The sequence below is a fragment of the Cydia amplana genome, chromosome 18 (assembly GCF_948474715.1).
Source record: "Cydia amplana chromosome 18, ilCydAmpl1.1, whole genome shotgun sequence".
Classification (NCBI taxonomy): Eukaryota; Metazoa; Arthropoda; class Insecta; order Lepidoptera; family Tortricidae; genus Cydia; species Cydia amplana.
The window spans coordinates 1,521,174-1,543,520 of record NC_086086.1 but is presented as its reverse complement, the minus strand read 5'-3'; the positions used below and the strand labels follow the sequence as shown (position 1 = coordinate 1,543,520).

The 22,347-nt window shown below is 37.1% G+C and overlaps 1 protein-coding gene across 1 annotated transcript; it reads right to left on the bottom strand.

Annotated features, from left to right (window-relative positions):
* Nucleotides 1-9,187: 9,187 nt before the first annotated feature.
* On the bottom strand, nt 9,188-17,208 carry LOC134656275 (collagenase-like). The gene is made up of 5 exons (XM_063511794.1): nt 16,977-17,208; nt 15,142-15,409; nt 13,037-13,135; nt 12,214-12,410; nt 9,188-9,292 (listed from the first exon to the last, which is right to left on the bottom strand). Exons 1-5 carry the CDS (start codon nt 17,172-17,174, stop codon nt 9,188-9,190), a joined length of 867 nt encoding a protein of 288 aa, XP_063367864.1. The 5' UTR covers nt 17,175-17,208.
* Nucleotides 17,209-22,347: the final 5,139 nt, after the last annotated feature.

The following is a 22,347-nucleotide window of genomic DNA, read 5'->3' as shown; positions in this document are numbered from 1 at the left end:
TGTAGAAGCAACGCTGCAACAGAAATAGAAGAGAGAAAGAAAGAAAATACATTTATTTAACATCTAAAAAACCATGGACAATACTTTTGTCATGATATTATTTTCAAGTGGATATACATCATAATTTTATTTAAAAATTTTGCTGATCAGGTAAATGTATCAATTGCGATAAGTTACGTTTTAAATTTACAGTTCCTAAACAGTTTTAATTTATAATGATTGGCGGAACATATGAAACGGAACTAACTTTTGGTGAAAAGGTTCGTGCGCCGGAGTCATGCACGAAATCGGATGGCCGAATGTCATGATTTATTTATGTTTACATTAAAGATAGCAGTTGAATAATAATTTTAATGTGGCAATATTATTGCGTTATCCCGATTAATACAGGGGTAGTTGGGAAAATAACATTATACTACTGGCAACACGGTAGGTGGTGGGGACACGTGGCCAGTTGGACAGGCTCGTGCAGTTCGTTCACCTGGATCGAGGCAGTCAAAGAGGACACATCGTGAAGGATTGGTCAGATCAGAGTACCTGCAAGTACCTCCATTGTAGTATTGTTAATAGTAGAGTAACCATACTAGAAGAACCATCATACTTTAAAATACACAGATATACAAAACCTAGATCAGGATCCCCAGGATAATGCCACGGCAAGCCATGACTCTGATTTTCAATGGGTACCTGACTTAAAACTAAGCTACATCTAAACTAAAACTAAACGAGTGAAAACACACACGTCAAACAAAGATGACAGAATACCGACACAATCAAGAGGAATATGCTGCTGCAAATGTCACCTCTTAGCAAAGAACTCGACCAAGGCCTCCTTCGTACTCTTACTTTCTCCCCTGACTCACGCTGCCTCTCCTAACATCCACCAAGCGCTGTCGCCACCCGCTTGGACCGAGTCCAACGTTGACCGATTATAAAATCTATAAAACGTGTTCGAGTTTGTCCCGAACTATTTGGACGCTATTTGTGCATTGTTTGGACAATCGGAATTGATGCCAAGACTGCCGTGCTGAGTCTGCCAGGTAGATTAAAACTTACCTCAATCAGATTTTTATTGTTCTGGAGGGAATTTTTAGCTGCTGTGTTTTGACCACAGAACATTATTAAAGAGGTTAGAATGGCTATCGCGCGCAGTTAGTATCGGAACCGGTGTCGCCGCTCGTTCCTCTCCACATTTACTAACGCTCGCGCAACGGTAGTAAAAACTTGTGTGCCTGGTGAATGGATACGCCTCCTTTAGACAGATTTGATGTCTGGCTTCTTAATCTGCAGGTTATTGTGGCGCAAAAAGGCATGTTTACTTCGTTTTCGGTCAGCGCAGGCGAGTAGCATGCGAGCGTTTGCTCAAAACCGGCGGCGACACGTACCCTGCTCGCATCGCCATTCTAACTTGTTCTGTGTTTTGACCAATATGGAATTTGCGGACTAATCAACGTTACTCAGCAGTATACTATGGAATTTCTTGTACAGTCGCCGTCAGATATATTGGAGCGGCTAAGGTGCTCAAAAATATCTGAACAAGCATTTTAACGCCTTGACAATAGAGGCGTATTCAGATATTTGTGAGCGCCTTGGCCGCTCCGTAATATCTGGTGGCGACTGTACCAAACATTTTGCAAACGCTTTCATGGTGACATATGATAATATGACACATCACTATCACTATAACTACATAGTATAAAATAAAGTCGCTTCCCGCTGTCTGTCTGTCTGTCTGTCTGTATGCTTAGATCTTTAAAACTACGCAACGGATTTTGATGCGGTTTTTTTCATAGACAGAGTGATTCAAGAGGAAGGTTTATGTATAATTTGTTAATCCGTGCGAAGCCGGGGCGGGTCGCTAGTCCCTTATAAATCTTAGTACATAAATTCTAATAATTACAATTAAAATTTAACAAGAATTATATTTCACTATTTACATAATATACCTATAGGGTCTCTATTGTTTCCCAAATAGTTATAAGCATAATGTATTTGTTTGCCCGCATTTTCGTTAGTCATAATTCATTTGGTTCAGAAATGTGTCACTTTTCAGGATTGCCATAAAACAAACCTATAGGATAACCTAACGAAAATCCTGAAATGTTAATGGTTTCAGTTTTATGACTAATGATAATATAACAAACAATACATTTTGACTTAAAACTTTATGGGAAACAACGGGACCCCATACCTATACATATATGTAATAAACAGCGACCTAATGGACCCTTATTTAATCAAAAGGCATCACCCCGTATTTCGAAACCTTTCAATAAGCAAAATCGTTTATTCTATAAATAAAACCAACTGACGACACGTGCCTCAAACCCAAATAATCAGAGCACCGGAAATGAAGTAACATTTGAAATTTCATAATAATATTTCACTGGTTTGGGCATTAAATTAAAGTACCTAAGGATTCTCATTTATTTTAGTGATGGGACCTAGCAGGGTATATTGCCAGGGAAATATCAATTGAAAAACCCTATGCTCGAGGTACGCTCAATATAATAAGTACATTGCATGCACTTTCGCATTCACGGATTGAAATTTTTACTTATTCGTGCTTGTTTCTTACTTCTTCGGAGACAAGAGTACGCTTTTTAACTTTCTTTTTTTAGGGTTCTGTACCTAAAGGGTAAAAACGGGACCCTATTACTAAGACTCCTCTGTTCGTATGTCTATCTGTTATTACCAGGCTGTATCTCATGAACCGTGACAGTTGAAATGTTCACATCAGATGTTTTATTTCTGTTGCCGCTATAACAACAAATAATAAAAAGTACGGAACCCTCAGTGGGCGAGTCCCACTCCCACTTGTCCTGTTTTTTATATTTGTTCAGTCGCTGAGAGATGTATTTGTTGGTAAATGTGTTAGTTTTTAGGGTTTCGTACAAAGGGTAAAAACGGGGCTCTATTACTAAGACTCCACTGTCCGTCTGTCCATCTGTCTGTCTGTCACCAGGCTGTATCTCATGTTGCCGCTATAAAAACAAATACTAAAAACAGAATGAAATGAATATTTAAGTTTAAGAGTTTTCGGGAATTTCGTAATATTCCCGGCATCGGAGCATCACTTAAACCCTTGGGAGTGATTGTTCCTTATTCGGCCCGTTTTATTTGTTTTACTGTGTACTTTACGATCCGTTGTGCAAAGAGAGAAATTAATTAATGAAAATTTTAATTGCCCTGATATTGTTCACATTACATAGTTTGGTTTATTCAGGATAATTAGGAAGTTGGATGTTATTAAATAGATAAGTAGATCATTATTGATTTTACCATCTTGAACATTACAATCCTTTGCCATCGTATTTTCTCGAAAACGTTTGTATTTGTCACGCTATCGCTATTTCAGTCAACCTCAGTGCACTGAGGTTGCAGTGCTTTTTGTACTGAGACTGACTGAAATTCGTGCGTTCCGTGAAAATACGATGATAAATGATTATCCACTCAATCTGTAGCTCTGATCATGCAAGTGTATTCACAGATTTTTAAGATTTGCGGCAGCAACACTAACGCTCTGGTGCAGTCTAAATGCAAATATATGCGGTAACCATCGTATAAAATTGCCCAAAAATTAAAGATACAATTTCAGTTGTTTATTAAATATTTAAAGTTTGTCCTAGATAGTATCCCATTTGCATACGAAAATGCCACCGTTATACACGATATTATGTGAAGCTATAAATTTCAGCATTGTTCGCAGAGGTTGGTGTACTTACTCGGATTATTTTACGTGCAATGCACTTACCTCAAAGAGACGTTAGATGTATGATCGAGTATAGGAGCGCGATGCACTGATATTAATACCCTAGGTACATAATATCTGCTGATATTATAGTTTCTATGTCGTCGGGTGAGAATACGCTTGTGTGCCATACGCCACTTACATTGGTTTACAAGAGAGCGAAAATAAGCAAAAAAAATAATTCGAAAAGTACATTTAAGTAATATTGAACTTATTTATTGTAGGTATTTTGCTTTTGATCTTGTTATAACTGCATCGATAGACAATATACAGATTTTTTTCTATTAAATACATTAGCGGGTAAAATCACTGTTCTGGTCCTAAATCGTGTAGGTGTAAATATTATTTACCTCAAAGAAGCATCAGTTCTAAGGCAAATTGTTTTCATAAATGGAAGAAAAAACTCAGACCAATTCGAAAACAACTTGACCAATAGTCCTAAGCAGCTATATTATAAATATTATACTCATAACACTGATTTAAACTTTCACGATTTTTACACATTATTAAATTGTACAACGGTCCGATGCGATTAAGTCCCGTTGTACAATTTAATAATATTATACTCATCTCATACAAGGGATACGTAGAATCCTGAGTGATTGCAAACTCTAAACGCTAGTCGTCAATTTCCTGTTATATTATTATCATACCCTCTGGCAATTTTGTCTGAGAAGGTAAAATGCCGCTACTTAAAATTCAATACAATCTTTAACAAAAGACAAAAGTAACAACTTAAAAACAATACATTAGGTACCTATGTAAAACATTGAATATTCATACTCTTAAGGTCATAAGGGGTAAGAGAAACATATCTCCTACTCGTATAAACTGAAATAGATGTCATATATTAAAGAAAATGTGATACGGCCTTCACCACTGGAGGGCTTTTATATAATTATGACATCTATTTCTTTAAGTGTGACTACTTAAAAAACACAAATCAAAATATTTAAAAAATAAATTGATTTGTTCCCAAAGTTGTCTATAGGTACCTACTCGTAGTTATAATTTTGTTCGGGGCAACAGAAACAGTATGAAGTTCCCTATATTGGCACTAGGCGACGATATCCATAGATAGTCTAATAGAAAAATACAACTTAGATAGTAGAAAACATCCAATAAGCCATCATCCTATCTAAACAGTCTATTGTACTCGTGCTATACTTGTCTACCGTTCTTCATCAATTCTCATCTACTCAAAGGTTAACTGGAAGAAATCCCTTAAAGGGATAAGTTTGCCTTTGTACTGCCTATCCTGTGCCATAAATTTGTGTTCTGTGTTTTGTACAATAAAGAGTTTATACATACATACAAATATTCGTGATAAACACAAATAACCCTTACCGGAAGTCGAACCCAAGACCTATTTTACTTGAGAGCATCATATTAACGCCACAAAAGCAATAAAGTTAACCCGTTCCCAGTCACTTGACGTAATATTAATTAAATTACGCTTAACACTTCCCAACAATAACGCCGTGATAAATTGATGAAGCTGATGTTATCAATCTCAAAATGACGGTGTCAGTAGAACTGGCGCTACTTGATTTTAATTATCTCGTTTTGGGAAAATATTTCACTTTTGAGAAGTTATTTACACACATAACATTAATCAATCATTTCTAAGTGTTGTGTTCCTGCCGGTGAGTACTTACCGAAGTGTAAAATAATAATAAATATCTGGGTGACCGAGCTTCGCTCGGAAAACATAAAAACTCGAAAATGCGCGTTTTCCCAGATATAAGACCTAGCTAGATCGATTTTTCGCCCCCGAAAACCCCCATATAGCAAATTTCATTGAAATCGTTAGAGCCGTTTCTGAGATCCCCGAAATATATATATATATAGAATTGCTCGTTTAAAGGTATTAGATAGATAGACCCACCAAAAACATTTTCATGTAAAATGTTGCCAAGATGAAACCATAGGCTCGCACTGACAAAAAGTTATCAGATATCTTGTAGAGCCAAGCTTCTAACTCTAACAGGCCCTACCTTCACAGACTCTAAACCTTAGTCCAAATATGTGGCTTGGCCGTTTCGTCACATGGGCGTAAGGCGAAATATGTATTCACTATTCATTATTTTTTATTATAAAATAGTTGTTGTAATAATGAAACGGCCAAGCCACATATTTTGACTAAGGTGTAGAGTCTGTGAAGGTAGGGCCTGTTAGAGTTAGAAGCTTGGCTCTACAAGATATCTGATAACTTTTTGTCAGTGCGAGCCTATGGTTTCGTCTTGGCAACATTTTACATGAAAATGTTTTTGGTGGGATTTCACATCTTTTTGTAAGTTGCTTATGACAATCTTCTGATTTAAAGGGTTGCGGGTGATTTACTATTAAAAATCCTGAAATACGTACTTGGGGGGCATCTTTTATATACAATCTGCTTTTTTACTGATTCCCCATACAAACTTCAACCCCCTTTTTCCCCTAACGCCTTTTTCCACCCCTTTTCACCCTTACGGGGTGATTTTGGGGTTGAAACTATTTTATATCCTTCCCCATAACAATAACTATCTACATACCAAATTTCAACTAAATCGGTTCCGCGGTTATCGATTTTTCATACAAAATTCCACCCCCCTTTTCACCCTCTTAGGGGCTGATAATTTCAAGTTTTTGAATTTTATTGTTGTTTGTGGACTAATACTATCTCACATACCAAATTTCAGCTTCCTAGGACTTCAGGAAGTACCCTAGAGGTTTTGATGATCAACAGTGAGTGAATGAGTCAGTGACGAAATCGGGGTTTTTTAGACATTCATAAAATCCAAAGTATAAGAGCTATGCAATTGAAATTTTTTATGCGTAATAAGTCCACTATTGACATCATATCCTGAGAGTTTTGTTTATCTGGTATAATCCAAACCCAAGTTAAGAGGGTTCCAAAAAACGACGAAGCGCTTCGAGAAAAGGTAGGTAGTGCCCTTGCGCTTCGCTTTGCTCGTCTTGGCGGGGGCACTACCGTGCCCCCAGATAGATAATTTGGTACTGAGCCATTCGACTGCGAGTAATATTCGTATTTTGGTATATTTTTTCTGTCTTGAGAAACTAATACTTATAACAGCTGCGTTAATTGGCCATATTTTAGCAAATAACGCTAATTATTTTATATTAATCATGTCACCGTGCAACTGCCGCAAACCTAGCACTTCCAAAAGTCCGCGAACTTTGTTTAGGAAACTTTAAGAACTTTTGGAACTTTCTTTGCAAAGAGAGCACGTGCGACACCTTCCAAAAACAAATCCAATAAGTCTTATAGCAAAAAAGTGCTAATGATGTTCAAACTCAAAGCAGTTGTCTTAAAGTTGAAAATTCACTGCAGCCTATTAGCGACTTGTTGCATTTCAGTTTGCACTGTCAATATCACCCGCTATTTCGTGTAGCTCGTATCTTATTCAATTGCTCATTGCGAAATAATCTTTAGCATATAAAATATAAAGTCCATATTGCAAGAATAATTTTTATCTTTCAATCCTAAGTGTCGACATATGCGTGGCTGAATTGTTATTCTGTTTTCGTTTGAAATATTTTGTAGGAGCTGAAGTAATGTTGAAATCCGTGCCACTGTAGCAAAGCCTACATGTGCGATATTATTCATTGTGGTTAATTTGAACGACCAAAACGGTACCTATATAGTCTTGTGTTGTGTTCAAGATAATATTTTTTTACATATGTACCTACATGTAGGTCCCACCACGCAAATTCTGCTGTAATTCAGTAATCCTTTTTTTGCGTTCCTCTAAATTTGTCCGTGAGTAGTATATAATTATAATTGTTAGACCATTAGCAAATAATTTTGAACAAGGGCGGTACAGTAGAGCCTTATCATTCATATTGTTGCTATCGTTTCCGCATTGCTGACGCAATTAGTACATTCAATGAACGTGCTTTGTAGCAGCCATGTTGCAACAGTAACGCTGCAGCAGCGTCACTGCTGCAGTATTGACTCTAGCGATGTCATTGCCAATCTGCTTGATAAAACGTGACAGATTGAACGTTTAAGAGGCCGGTATCGATTTTAGACGCAAAAATGTAAAATTGATAGATTTAGTCGATGAAATTGTACACCTTTTGTTACGTAATAGAAATAACAAGTACTGGTATCTATTAGCACGTCTTCTTATCTTGCATTTGTACAGATCATTTTTTTGAAAACTGACTCACTAAATTAGTAATGATTTTTTTTCTGATGGATGTTTAGGTAAACGCGCGTAAAGCACTGATTTAGTCGATCTTATTTGTAAATTTCGTAAAGTTTGGACTGCTAAAAATGGTAATTTTTTATTACACATATCCTGTACTCCAACTTGCATAGACTACATTTTTGTTATATTATATTGAACAAGAGTAAATGAATGTTAGACGAAATCAATTTACACCAGAAATTACTTCAAAACAAGTAAACATTTTTTGTGAAAATCGACTTAATTTCAACGTAATTTTGATACTTTAACAATCTACAACATTTCCTGAAACTGTTCTTATACAACATTTTTTATAATTTATAACTATAAATTTTTGATGAATTTTTAAAAACTGCCCCTTCTCGTCATATATTGCCGGTGACGCACGCTCGGGACCTTATTATTAAAAGGCAAGATGAGAAGACGTGTTAATAGAAACCAATACTTGTTATTTAGATATTACGTAACAAAAGGAGTTCAATTTCAACGACTAAATCTATCAATTTTACATTTTGGCTCTAAAATCGTTAACGGAGCCTAAAGGTTGACTCACGTTAGACCGGGCCGTGTCCGGGCCTGAGCTTCCGGAGCTTCGTTTTCTATGGAAAGCATCACGTGATCACCGGTCATGTCATAGAAAAGTAAGCGCCGGAAGCTCCGGCCCGGACACGACCCTGTCTAACGTGAGTCATCCTTTAATCGCGACAGCGCAGAATTCACAATGACATCTCCCGCGTCAACGCCGAAACAGTAACGCAGCTGGAGTCATAAATGGAATGTAACCTTTACGGTCTGAGACGTTATGTAACAACTTATGATTAGGGGCGTCGTTACTCAGGGCTAGTTAACGCTAGGAGTGTTTGCCTATCCCTGTTTAGACCTATGAAATGTTTGTTTACTTTGCTCCTTTCCTTGGTAATTTAGGGGAGCTGTTGTGGGGTAATTACGTAACTACTTGGAATTGAGGTTCCTGGAATGTCTTTCCAAATAGCACTTTCTGTTCTGTTCATTCATTCATTCATATTGCTTAGACACCTAGTATGTACTTTCCTTTTCCTAATGTATTAAATAGTTTATCTATCTACATTATATTTAATTTGTGTTGTGTACAATTTGTTAGGCATGTTCGGATGTTCGAATGTCAAATGCAGACTCATTTTATCAAGGACATTGACAATAAGAAAATATTAATGACGGAAAATTATATTTTGTATTGAATAAATATGTAAAAATTATCAAATTACATGTTTCCTTGTATCCAATTGAGATATGCCGTGACTCTGCTAAATACTGAAGGATATCCCCCTTGGCAGCGATCGCCGATGCCAAATGACGTCAAACCGATCTAGAAAAATAAACAGAATTATATTATTCTCGGGTGTGATGTGTGTGTGTGTGTGCCGTGTCGTGTGTGTGTAAAATAACATGGAATTAGAAATTAAAATTCAAGTAGCATAATTATATGTATTGTATTACATATATCTATGTCTGCCGGGCTAGCACATGATTGGCGCGACAGTATCTCGCGGTGAGATAGACTACCCGTCCCTCTTTTTAATTAACATAGGGCCAGATTCTGATTTTGAAATAGACATCTATTAGATATATGTGGCATTATCTATGAAAAAGGACCTTATTGTCAATGGCGCTTACGCCGCTCAGCGTCGCGCGGCATTGTATTTATATCGGAGCACCGTAAACAAAGGCGTAAGCGCCATCGTCAATAAGGTCCCTTTTCATAGATAACGTCACATATTTTAGACATCACCAAGATACGATAACGATATAACCTGTCAAATTTGACATTTGCGTGAGTCGATTCTGGAGATACTCTTGAACGATTTCCACAAGATATTATGACTTAGAGATCCAATTCACATCTAATAGATATCTAACTCTATCTAACGTAAAAGTGACATTGGTTGCCCGAATTGCGCTGCAAAAGAGAACTAGTTGAAATCTAAACTATAACGTATCTAGAATGGATCTACACTCTAAAAAATGAAGACCAACTAAGAGCAGTTTTCTCTTAGTTGACGTTAAGTTAATTATAACAATAACGATCTTATATAAATCAAAGAAAGCTGATTACTTAAAACAATAAGTGTATCTGTGATTGAACTAATAAAATAGGTATGTTATTAATCCTAACAATTGTATACTTTGCATCTATCATTAACTTGTTGGCATAATTATGTAACGTAGGTTGATTCAATCCTTAACAAATTAATTAAAACAGATAAATATGTTAATAGTTATGAACATTTTAATAGTTTATGTGATTATTTTCTCTTTGTTGATTTACATAAGACTTGGTATTTTAATCAACTAAACATATAATATTTAGAACAACGAAGATAAAACATTCAATCCCATTATGGTCAAGTTATTGTATTAATTACGAAACTAATATTCCATTCTATTAAGAATTATTTGTTAAATAGATTTTCTTCATAATTAAATTAAATAATCAGTTAATCCGTTCAATCAAGAGATAAGTAGGGGGGCGCCGGTGCACCCGCGTTCCTCCCCGCCCGCGCCCCTGCGGCGTCTGAGACCGTGCAAGCCGGACTAGTCTCAACCTCAACGTTCAACATTCAACTACTTAGTCATTCAAGTACGCGTCAACGAAATAAACTTTACTTGTGCCTTTATTTCACGGCAAGCCTGGAACAGTGAACGTGTTACCTTTGCTTTGCGTACCTAATGTATAATAGTGTATGTGCAACATGGAGCAAGTGCTAATCTAACCTAACCCCTTAACTGACAGCAGTTCAAATGCGTTACCACCCGGCGCGGGGACGGGCCGGGATGGTTATGTGGGAATCCCTGTTGTGGACTAATGAGACCCCAGGTCTACTCAGTAAAACCCCTGTTGGCCGCCTCAAGGCTTTAAGGCGAGGCACGGGAAATGATCGGGACCATGCTTCCGAAACCCCGTCAGCGGCTGTCCGAACTGCGGACTCGACTTCGGAGGAACTGTTTCCCTTTACTTCTCTAAGAGTGCGCCATTTTTTGCGCATTGGCCATCCCAGGGACCCTCGTGTAGGCGACAGACGTCCCCGAGCCTGCCGCCAACGGGTACCCATAAGGGGGAAATCGACGGTTGTACGCCAAACGGTCATTATATTTGTAGCCCGTTTTAAATGTTAATTATAATATATATGTAAGGTATGTAAAAGAAAGTTCGATTTTTAAATGTAAAACGTTTAGTTTTCTAAATGTTTAGATGAATAAATAACATCTTATTATATATATTTTTTGTTTTATTCATTTACCCCCTTTTCATAAAACTTTACTTTGTTAAATTTGAATCTCAATTGTTTAATCAGTTCAACTATGAAGCTTGTTGTTTGTTGTTGTGTTTTATTGTACTAGTACAATTGATGAAGAATGGTATATTGTACTAGACAAGCTTCATAGTTGAACTGATTAAACAATTGAGATTCAAATTTAACAATTTCTTAGTTCTGGCTAATAAGATGCATAAGTCGATGCAATCATGTTCTTAGTTGAACTTATTAGGGTCAAATAGTTGATACAGTAATTCTTCATGTTAACATTGATTTACATCTTAGTTGAAATGATTAAACAATTGAGATTCAAATTTAACAATATCTTAGTTCAGGCTAATAAGGTGCATTAGTCGATGTAATCATGTTCTTAGTTGAACTTATTTGGGTCAAATAGTTAATACAGTAATTCTTCATGTTAATATTGACCTACATCTTAGTTAAACTGACTTGTTTGTATTAGTTAGTACAGTAACTTATCATGATAATAATTATCAAGCCCTTAGTTGATCTTGCTAGGATCAATTAGTTAGCATAGTTATTTTTCGTGTAAATATTGAACAAGATCTTAATTGGTTCAGTTACATAGATATAGTAATAGCAATCAGAATTACCTTATTTGATGTGTCTAAGTTCTTGTTAGGCTCGTATGGAATCAAGATGCTTGATTACGACTATCAAGATATTGATAGGGCCAACCAATTTTTTTTTAGAGTGTAGTACGTGTCGTCTCTTGTGAATATCTTGAAGTTCGAATACGGCAGATAGAAAAAGACGGGTAGTCTATCTCGTCGCGAGATACTATCCCGCCAATCATGATAGGGGTGCTGGTATTATAGTTTTTGTCGCTAGAAATTGTAATGCGAAGAAATTATAACGCTGCTGACGACGCTAATTTGTGATCACTTGCAGTCACGTTGTGTAGGAAAAGTTGTTACACTATTGTAAAACTTAATTCCATTAGCATACAAACCAGAATCCTCTGATTATTCCACACAGCAGTCAGCGGTCCGCCGGAATCCCCGTCACATGTCCCGACCCCATTGGCCCCGTAGGTACAAAGATGGCTGCCATGTATGGCCACATCGAAGCTCTGCTGGCAAACGGTGTTGGTGATGACTTGCAGGGTCACGTGGTGGAGGGAGGTCGTGGTTGGGAAGTTGTTTTGAGCTGGAATAAGAATTTTTTTGAAAGGGCTATCTTTTCTGTAGTTTTTTTTATGATCACTAATCAGTATGTGTCCAGAGCTGGGAATTACGCTACGATTGGATGCATGTCTGCTTTACATTAAGCGTCTAATTAGTGCTCATGCGAAGCTTAAATACATAAAGCGCGTAATCTACAGCTAACCAAAATATTAAAATTTGTAGGTAACATATTTTGGTACATTTGCTAGATTTAGACGCAAATTGTGATAAAATTGTAACTGAAGTAAGAATTCCAGCTGTGATATGAATCAGTCATTTTAATATGCAAATCTACGCAACACGGCAGTGATTACAGTTTTTTAAGTCGCGTCACGTTCATAATAGAGTATTAGACTCTGTGCGGAAAGAGAAGAGTCGTGGAATGTATTGGACCCCATACATTTCACGACTCTTCTCTTTCCGCACAGACTCTATAGAGGAACACATAATAACATAACAAACAAACAATAACATCAAACTTTTAGTACTTATTTTTTGTATCAGGTAAAGTGTTAACCTTACTTTTGGCACCACATCATCATCATAGTGTGTTCGAACTTTCGATTTACTTATTCATGGACTAAAAACACTTAAGTATAGGTAACTCACCGTCACTGGTCTTTCCATAACCTGAGGCGATGGCGGTAACGCCGGCAAAATCTTGGTTTACGTCTGCTGCTGACGGCAGTGGGATTGGTTGGATGTTATCTGTGGATTGACAGTCTGGTTAGGAAGGAAACAAATTATCGGACGCGGCTGACGGACGCGGCTGACGCGCGCGACATAAAAGTGTGCACAGTCAGTAACATCCAGCGCGCCAGATTTCTGTCGGATGTCCGAAGGCTCAAGGTTACGTCCACGGCTTACCTCCGATAGTTTGCACAGTTCAGTGCATATTCATTATCTAGATACCTATAAGTCGCGGCTGTGAGCCGCGTCCGTCAGCCGCGTCCGATAATTTGTTTCCAGCTTAATGAGTGACGCGATGGTGCGATCAGCAAAAAGCAACCGATGGGAGGAAGCAAATGTGGAGGCTTGCGTGGGGATATAGATCTACGTAGAAGCCCACCAAGGAGCTTTAATGTCATCTGAGGTCAATGTGGCTAATTCCGTCATAGGGACTATTCCGTCCATTAGCGTTTTTCTCGGACAACGAACAAAATTGATAAATTGATCGACAAAGCAGCGATTGCTATTATTTTCAGCAAACAAAAGCTAATGGTTTTTTTTCCTAAATATATTATTATTATTATTAGCGGATCGTAGATACTTTTGGCGCAATTGTATTAGCCTAATAGTGATGCCGACTGTACCCAGTGTATACAGCTGGTTAAATATCGTGTTAGTTCGTAATGTATGAGCACAAACAGACGGCGTTCAGTTTGTCTTGCGAACTGTTTTTGTATGTTTGTTAATTGCCGTTGTAAATTTATTCGTGCCAAAATTCCGTGATTAAACTGTGATTATGATTAACTGTATAATCGTATAATCGAGGCAATAAATACAACAATAAGCTACATGCATGAAATTTTTATCCATAGATACCCCACACGTATGGGTTTGATGAAAAATTTTTTTTTGAGTTTCAGTTCTAAGTATGGGGAACCCCCAAAATTTATTGTTTTTTTTTTCTATTTTTGTGTAAAAATAATCTTAATGCGGTTCACAGAATACATCTACTTACCAAGTTTCAACAGTAAAGTTCTTATAGTTTCGGAAAAAAGTGGCTGTGACATACGGACGGACAGACAGACAGATATGACGAATCCATAAGGGTTCCGGTTTTTGCCATTTGGCTACGGAACCCTAATGACAATTAAATAATTCAAAACACCTTTCATCTTAATATAATTTTGTAACAATATTTAAGTTTTAAAGTGCAAATTTTAATGGGTTTTTCGTCCAAATATGCCTATCACATTTTAGTTTCTTAAGTTACAATGAAAAGAAAACACTTGGTCTGTCAATTATGTACCTTATATCAGTTATCTTATCTTATACTATAAGTGAATTTGGTACCTGAAGCATTTCAGGTACCAAAAACACTCCGTGCTAAAACAGTCTACACTAAAATTAAATGGCTCCATTTCGTTAATTTAAAGCTACTTTGGTTCATAATAATTATAAATTCTGGAATACTGACAGGATTATTCATATATTGACTTTTAACACGTTTTAAGAAACCGTAATACGGTTACGGTTACGTTACGGTACGGTTTACGGCCAACTATAGTCAATAACGCGAAATTTATTCAATTACCTTTATATACCCGTCTATAAATGTGAGTTAATACGTGTTCAAATCGCGAAGGTTTTAAATATTATACAAGGTTTTATTATTATATTATTGTATAGTCAAATTACTCTCAACTATGGTCCAAAATTAATTAGAATGTATTTGGTCTGGTAACGTGCGACTATTAATTAAATGTTGTAGGGTAAATATTTGTATAAATCAAATAAAATCATAACAAAAATAGAAGGAGCTGTAAATAAAAATGTTTCAAACCATAGTAGGTACAAGATTGTTAAATCCATTGACAAAGCTGCGATTGCTTTTTAGGGTTCCGCACCAAAAAGGTATTTTAATTAATGTCAGCAGTCAAAAGCAAATCGGCTCTATTTCCTACGTTTGAAAAAAAAAAGAAAACTACGTTCGTTTACAGAATTTTCCGCAGACGGATTTGACCTTAGGTACATAGAATAATACTTACTATTAAAACTAACGCTCCCAATCTTCACCATGGCAACATCGAACAAAATATCCTCAGGTTTCCACGAAGCATGAACGGTTACGTCTGCGGTATCCACCCTGGTTCCACCAGAGAACAACGTCAAAGAACCCAGGACTATAGTGAAGGTCCTCGCTTGGTTCTGTCCGTCCCACCAGCAGTGGGCTGCAGTTAGCACCCTGGTGTCGGAGAGGAGAGAACCACCGCATACTGATGTCCAGCCGGAGGTTAGAGTCACTACGATACCGGCCTGGAAATAGATTACAATTATAAATCACTACATAGTATAAAACAAAGTCGCTTCCCGCCGTCTGTCCCTATATATGCTTAGATCTTTAAAACTACGCAACGGATTTTGATGCGTTTTTAGGGTTCCGTACCTCAAAAGGAAAAGTTCCGTACCTCAAAAGGAAAAGTTCCGTACCTCAAAAGGAAAAACAGAACCCTAATAGGATCACTCGTGCGTCTGTTTGTCCGTCCGTCTGCCACAGCCTATTTTCTCCGAAACTACTGGACCAATTAAGTTGAAATTTGGCACACATATGTAAGTTTGTGGCCCGAAGATGGACGTGTAACGTAAATAAATAAATTTTAAATATGGAAGCCATATTTGGGGGGGTAAATGAGAAAATTAAAAAATAAAGTTTATCAATCTATATCGTGTTACATATCAAATGAAAGAGCTCAGTGTAAGGATCTCAAATATTTTTTTTTATAATTCTAAAATGAATAGTTTAGCAGTTATTCAAGAAAATAGGCAAAAAATGACCATCCCCCCCCCCCTTATCTCCGAAACTACTGGGTCTAAAATTTTGAAAAAAATACACAAAATAGTTCTTTACCTATAAATGACAGGAAAAATGTGCAGTCAAGCGTGAGTCGGACTTAATGTACGGAACCCTTGGAACGCGAGTCCGACTCGCACTTGGCCGGTTTTTTTAATAGATAGAGTGATTCAAGAGGAAGGTTAATGTATAATTTGTTAACCCGTTCGAAGCCCGGGCGGGTAACTAGTATAGTATAAATTAAATTATCTAATGGAACATTTTGATTTATGTCGTTTTCTTAAACTAAAGGAGGAATGGAAAATTCACTGCTTCGGGCAAGACTTGAACTAGCGACGGTGTGGAACGCCGATCCAATCGCTTTTAATCAAATATTGGGCTACCGAAACAGTAGAATTGTGCGAATTTTTCCATTTCTTTCTTTTGTTTACACGCGCTATGGAGACAAAAGGTCGCATTTTCGAGAATTATCATAAAAAGACATCATTTTGATACCTATCAAAATGTAAGTTTGAATTGGTTCCCAGTTGCCGCATGTTCAGTTCAATTAAATTCTTCTGGACACTTTACAGAATTGAAAAGTCTATTCTTGCTCGGTTAGAAGTTAGTTGGAGAAAAGTTTCCGAATACGTTCGAAACTTTCAGTACAGTTTCAGTTGCATGTGTCGCGTCCTGTTTCTTAATACTAGCGTTACATTAAAAAGCTAAAAAACGACTTATTATAATTGTAAAAACGAACTATTATTAATTTAACTTAATCCTATCATCACCATCGTCATCACCTAGGTATAGAAGAAGTTTTTTCATTACGATACCATTTTACGTGACTTTATTTTTTTATTTAATAAAATCGTTTATTAGGTAATGACTACATAATCATCTTATTATATTATACTCAGGTTTTGAAACACTCCCTGTTTTTTAGTCACATGAACTAGGCGCAAATCTGTCTTCTCTAATGTAAAAGATCTGGCCCACCAGAGATTGCATAAACAAAATTCACATTATTTTATAATAACGTTATTAACTAACCTTATAAGGATATGCATCAGTCGTAGCCGTCTGCGTGCCCCCCACTATTCTCCCCACCACACTCTCAGTTCGCAAGATCGCATCTGCTCTCGGCACCCCTACTTTGACGTGATACCCAAAAGAACTCAATTCAGTCAACCCTAACACTATGTTATTAGACAAGTTCAATAGACAAAATAATAAAAAACAAATGAGCATCTTCAGTGTTTGAAAACAAGCGAATGGGGAATATCAAAGCGGTATTTAAAGATATAAAATAATTTAACGAAATGAAGGAAGGTGTAATGTAGAATACGTGAATTTTGAAAATGATATCGTTTCACTACGTGTATAAGAATGGTCTTTCCAATTAAAAGATAATAGAATATGGCTTTTAAATGTTGATTGTTAATATGTAATCTATAGATAAATATCTTATCAAATGATTGCGATTGATTATTGGAAATGAAAATAATATAATAATATGATGTTATCTTCATGGGTTCAATTGAACAATTGAAGTGTTTTTAATGAGGTAATTCTAATAAAGAAATTTAAGAAGTGTTTATACGACAACGGTTTCAATTTTTAGTCGCTATTGGCGACATGTTTCGGGCCCTTCGGGGGTACATCCTCAGGCTCGAGAAGAAGAAGAGTGGTTCAAGCAACTCTTACGACGACGCACATTTGAGGCAAGTATGTATAAGTTAAGGTGACAATCCATTTCCAACCGCAGCTGCACTACTGTTCATTTTACTATGGAAATTGACAGTAACAGCGACGCGTTCAGTACCACTAGTGCAGCTGCGGTTAGAAATGGAATGTTACCCTTACTCTATGGTTTACGATTGGGGCTAGTGCTGCACTCTGGCGGCACAACATTGCAGTAATACCCCCTTCACGTATTAAAAGTCCCTCCGTATAATAATCTGTTTTGTTCGCGGAGTTTGTCAGACTTCACCGTGTATGGCTCTCAGCAGTACATGCCACTCTAATTATGAGATCAACGTGAATGTTTTGTTTACATGTAAGAGTACTGCGAAGTTAGATGATTATGCTAATAAAGCAGATACCAGACCCCGATTCAGATGTAACAACTTGTTAAGGTGAATGTGGCTAATTCCGTCATAGGGACTATTCCGTCTACTAGCGTTTTTCTCGAACAACGAACCAAATTGATAATTTCATCGACAAAGCAGCGATTGCTTTTGGTTTCAGCAATCAAAAGCAAATGTGTTTTTTCCTACGGTTCAAAATCAAAGAAATAAACGATCGTGGACGGAATAGTCCCTATGACGGAATTAGCCACATTTACCTTGCCTTACGGTTTTTAAATGGTTTTGATACGACCTTGACGATCGTCTTGGCGCGCATCTCACGCACTACTTTCTCTTAATTTCGCATGCACCAATCAGCGTGAGCGATCTTCAAGGTCACATCAAAATAAACATGAACCCCTTTGTTAAATACAAATACAAACCGTCATCAAAATCCACAGCGAAATAGGTAAACTAATTTTTATCAAGCAGTCTTCTAACGTCTGCGTCTACTACAAATTTTTACACTAAAGGAAAAATGGAGACATTCACATCTTGCGACCTTTAGGAACACAGGTCAGATCACTGCTACAAATTGAACTACGGAAACTGAACTGAACCGCATAGCAGCTCAGTTGGTAGTAGCTATCGAATCGCTGTTCCGAAAGGTCACAAGGTTGAGACCTGCTGGAAGCGGAAAATTTTGCAATTTTTCGTTTAATACAATAATTTGTTGTACTAAAATAATATCAAAACCGTATCAAATAGATAAATCTGAATCGATCTCCTGTAATCTTTGAGCGTATTAGCTCGGTCGAGTCAAACGTTTTTGTTATCCCACGATTATCGCTACGATCAAACTAGACTCGTTTTTGTGTTGAGTTTACAAAAAAAGTTAATTTTGAGCATTATTATAAACAAAAATAAATGTCATATAATAAAGAAAAGCCCTCACGTGGCCGAGGCAGGATTATTGAGGATTACTTTTTGCAACTTCACTATACTTGTTGAGACTAAAATGACGAAAATACAGACATAGTGTGTAAAGCAGTCGCTTCCCGTTGTCTTTCTGTCCCTATGTATGCGGATTTTGATGCGTTTTTTTTTATTTAATAGATAAATTTGGTCAACCAGGTCTTGACAGTAGAAAAAGGCGGCAAATTTGAAAAATGTAGGCGCGAAGGGATATCGTCCCATAGTAAATTTGAATTTCGCGCCTTTTTTTACTGACAAGATTTGGTTGACCAGCTATAGAGTGATTCAAGAGGAAGGTTTATGTATAATTTGTTAACCCGTGCGAAGCCGGGAAAAAATAAAATTACAATCAAAATTTGGTGAAAACGTATCTTGTCACAGGACCAAAGTAATTTAATTGTTAATATGAGGAAATCGACGAAATTGCGAAAATAATTTTGACTTCCTATTTTCCTTGTATTTTCATTTTGAAGGAAATATCCGTATTAAAAAATAAGTCGTAGAGTGCTAGTAGTGACGACCCAAAAAAATATTCGTCCCGTCTTCCCTTGACCGACCGAAAAATATCAGTAAACATAAAATTGGAGCTAAAATATTATGAAAATCGGGATGTTTAAGAATTTGCTCGGCCAATTTTCTTATCTAAACAACCCTCAAGAAAGTTTCGAAGCAAGGATGGGCTCCGTTGAACGTTTGTGACAAGGGCCTATCAGGTCACTTATTCTTATAGTTGATCTTACAACCGGTTTAGGTTGAGCTCTGCTTAAAAATTACAATAAAAATCGATATTTATGATACAAATTCAATTCCAAATAAACGCAGAAAAATTTTGATCGGAGCTGTCATCTTTTGCGTTTAACTGACAGGCCGATATCGTCCGGCGGACTAATCATGGTCCGCCGGACGGTATCGGCCTGTCAGTTAGAACAAAAAGTTGACAGTTCCGTACAACTGGCAGGCCGATACCGTCCGGCGGACTGTTAATCAGTGGGCCCTAGGGTTTGCAATCCGGATCCGCAATGTATGAAATTATCCGGATCTAGATCCGGATCCGCGGATCTTCCCATACATTTCGGATCCGTCGTGCAAACCCTAGTGGGCCCCTTTACGGTCCACGAGTTCAATATTAGGTAGAGTCTGTTCGGAAAGAGAAGAGTCGTGGAATGTATTGGGCCCCATACATTCCAAGACTTCTCTTTCCTCACAGACTCTATATGTGGACATGATAATATAACTTTTTTTTAACATGGCGCAATTAATAGTAGATTGTTAAACAAGGGATTAAATTATGCCTTTCACCCGAGTTAAACACTCTACTTTTCATTTCGAATACGAGGAAAGTAAAATGCATGTGTTTTTTTTATTTAAGATGACTAAGTTTTTTTTTATAGTAGGTATGTATTTCTTGAGGGTACTTTCAAATAACAATTTAAGCAAAAGTATCGTTATTTATGGAATATGGAGTTAAATATCAGAATGGACATTGTATAACCAATCCAATTAAACCAAAATTTCAATTGCTTATCCTAATAAAAATAAAAAAATCGTACTTGGGACGTAAAATGCTCTAGTGCACAAACGTATCATTTGCTCAGCTGCACAACTTTTAGAACAACAATGACCCTCTTTCAGAGCATGAGAAATGAAAAATAAAGAGTATAATAATTTGTTTTATGATTATTTGTTATCTGGAGATTACGAGTAAGTAAGTATGTAGGTACATTTACATTGGTCCTGTTGAACACCAGTCAGCGTTAAAATATATTGTGATAGTAAGAATACAGGGCCTTTTGGGCCCGGAAGGGTCCAGGACTATTCTATAGAGCACCTACAGCACTTTAAGGTAAAATGCCTCATAATGGTGACGGAAGAGTGTAAACATTGTATGATAAGCTTTTGAGGCGGGGTTAGCCGACAAAGTGGATTCTTTGAGAGGTTCTGTGATATTAGCTTTTATAGAATTGAAAATAATGTGAAAAGTCCCGTGACTATCACATTGTGTGACGGGGTTATGGTAAAATTTGCTTTAAGCTTTTGTTATTTTAATATCAGCCTGGTTAGTAGTTGACTTGCCTGATTAATTTGGTGGTCTTGTATTCGAATCATGATTAGAGCTTTTATTTGTGTGATGAGCACGAATATTTAGCTCCTTAGTTAGTGATGTTTTCTAGCCAAGACAATAAAAGGACAAGAGATAGACTTACTGTGGTGCCGTCGAAAAGTTTCCGAACTTGCAAAATTTCGACTTGAAAAAAATTTGAAACTTTTCATATTTTTGTATAGGAATCGATATTTTCCATTTCCATTCCTGTGGAATTGTCCTGGTATTTCTGAGGAAATTTCGGACCTTTTGAAACTCTCTGCTAATTGCACGTCTGTATGTGGACTGTTCAAACAACGAAATGAAAAGGCTCACTGGGCAAACGGAACCCGGGGAGACTAAGAAATAGTTGAGTTGACAACATCATAGCTACCTCCTAAGGCCCAAGGTCCTACCTATATTACCTATTCAGTTCGATGTAATTTAAACCATGTTCAATTGGAACAGAGTCGCTTTTGCTTTGTTTCATTAAATTTTTAAACAACGCAAAATCTACTCTATTTCCTACGTTTTAGGTTAAAATTTCAGTGGCAAATTTTGGATGTTTCGTTTGAATGGCTGGGCCTTAAGAGGGTGGCAGGGAAGAACTGTGAAAATACTGCTGCAGACATACAGAAATGGAAAAAGATGGAGGAGGCTTTTATCAGGGGATCACACATCATCAATCTTCATCAATCTTAAAACGCATATCTGAGAGAAGATGCGTAAAATAAATAATAAAAATATTGATGCATTCCAATATATTCAAAACACATCATCTATGAAAAGCACAACGAAACAAATAAGCGTAGAGTCTGTTCGGAAAAAGCAGAGTCGTGGAATGTATAATTGGGATACGTTCCACGACTCTTCTCTTTACGCACAGACTCTACAAAGCGACTAACATGGATGGAAAAGTCACTGCACAAAATACATGGCCTTTGACCTCTCAAATACTGACATCTTGAAGGTCAAACTGGGACTACTTTGAATGGCGGGGTAACATTAAATTTGGTCATCGATTTTTGAGCAACAGGAAGTTGATTTTTAAAAGCGAGCTTAAGAATTTTCTGATGTGGTTGGCAACCTTAACATAAATGCAAATGATAAAAGCGTTCATAAACGAATTGTTTAAAGTTTCAAAATCGATGATCAATGTTACCCCACGAATCAAAGTAGCCTCAGTTTACCGGTAGAGCGCGTGTACACGGTGCCGCCTCCGCGCCGCCGCCGCACCTTCGCGCTATGTACACGAGACTCGTATAGCCCGCCGTCGCGGGTTTTACGCCTCTCGTGTAGT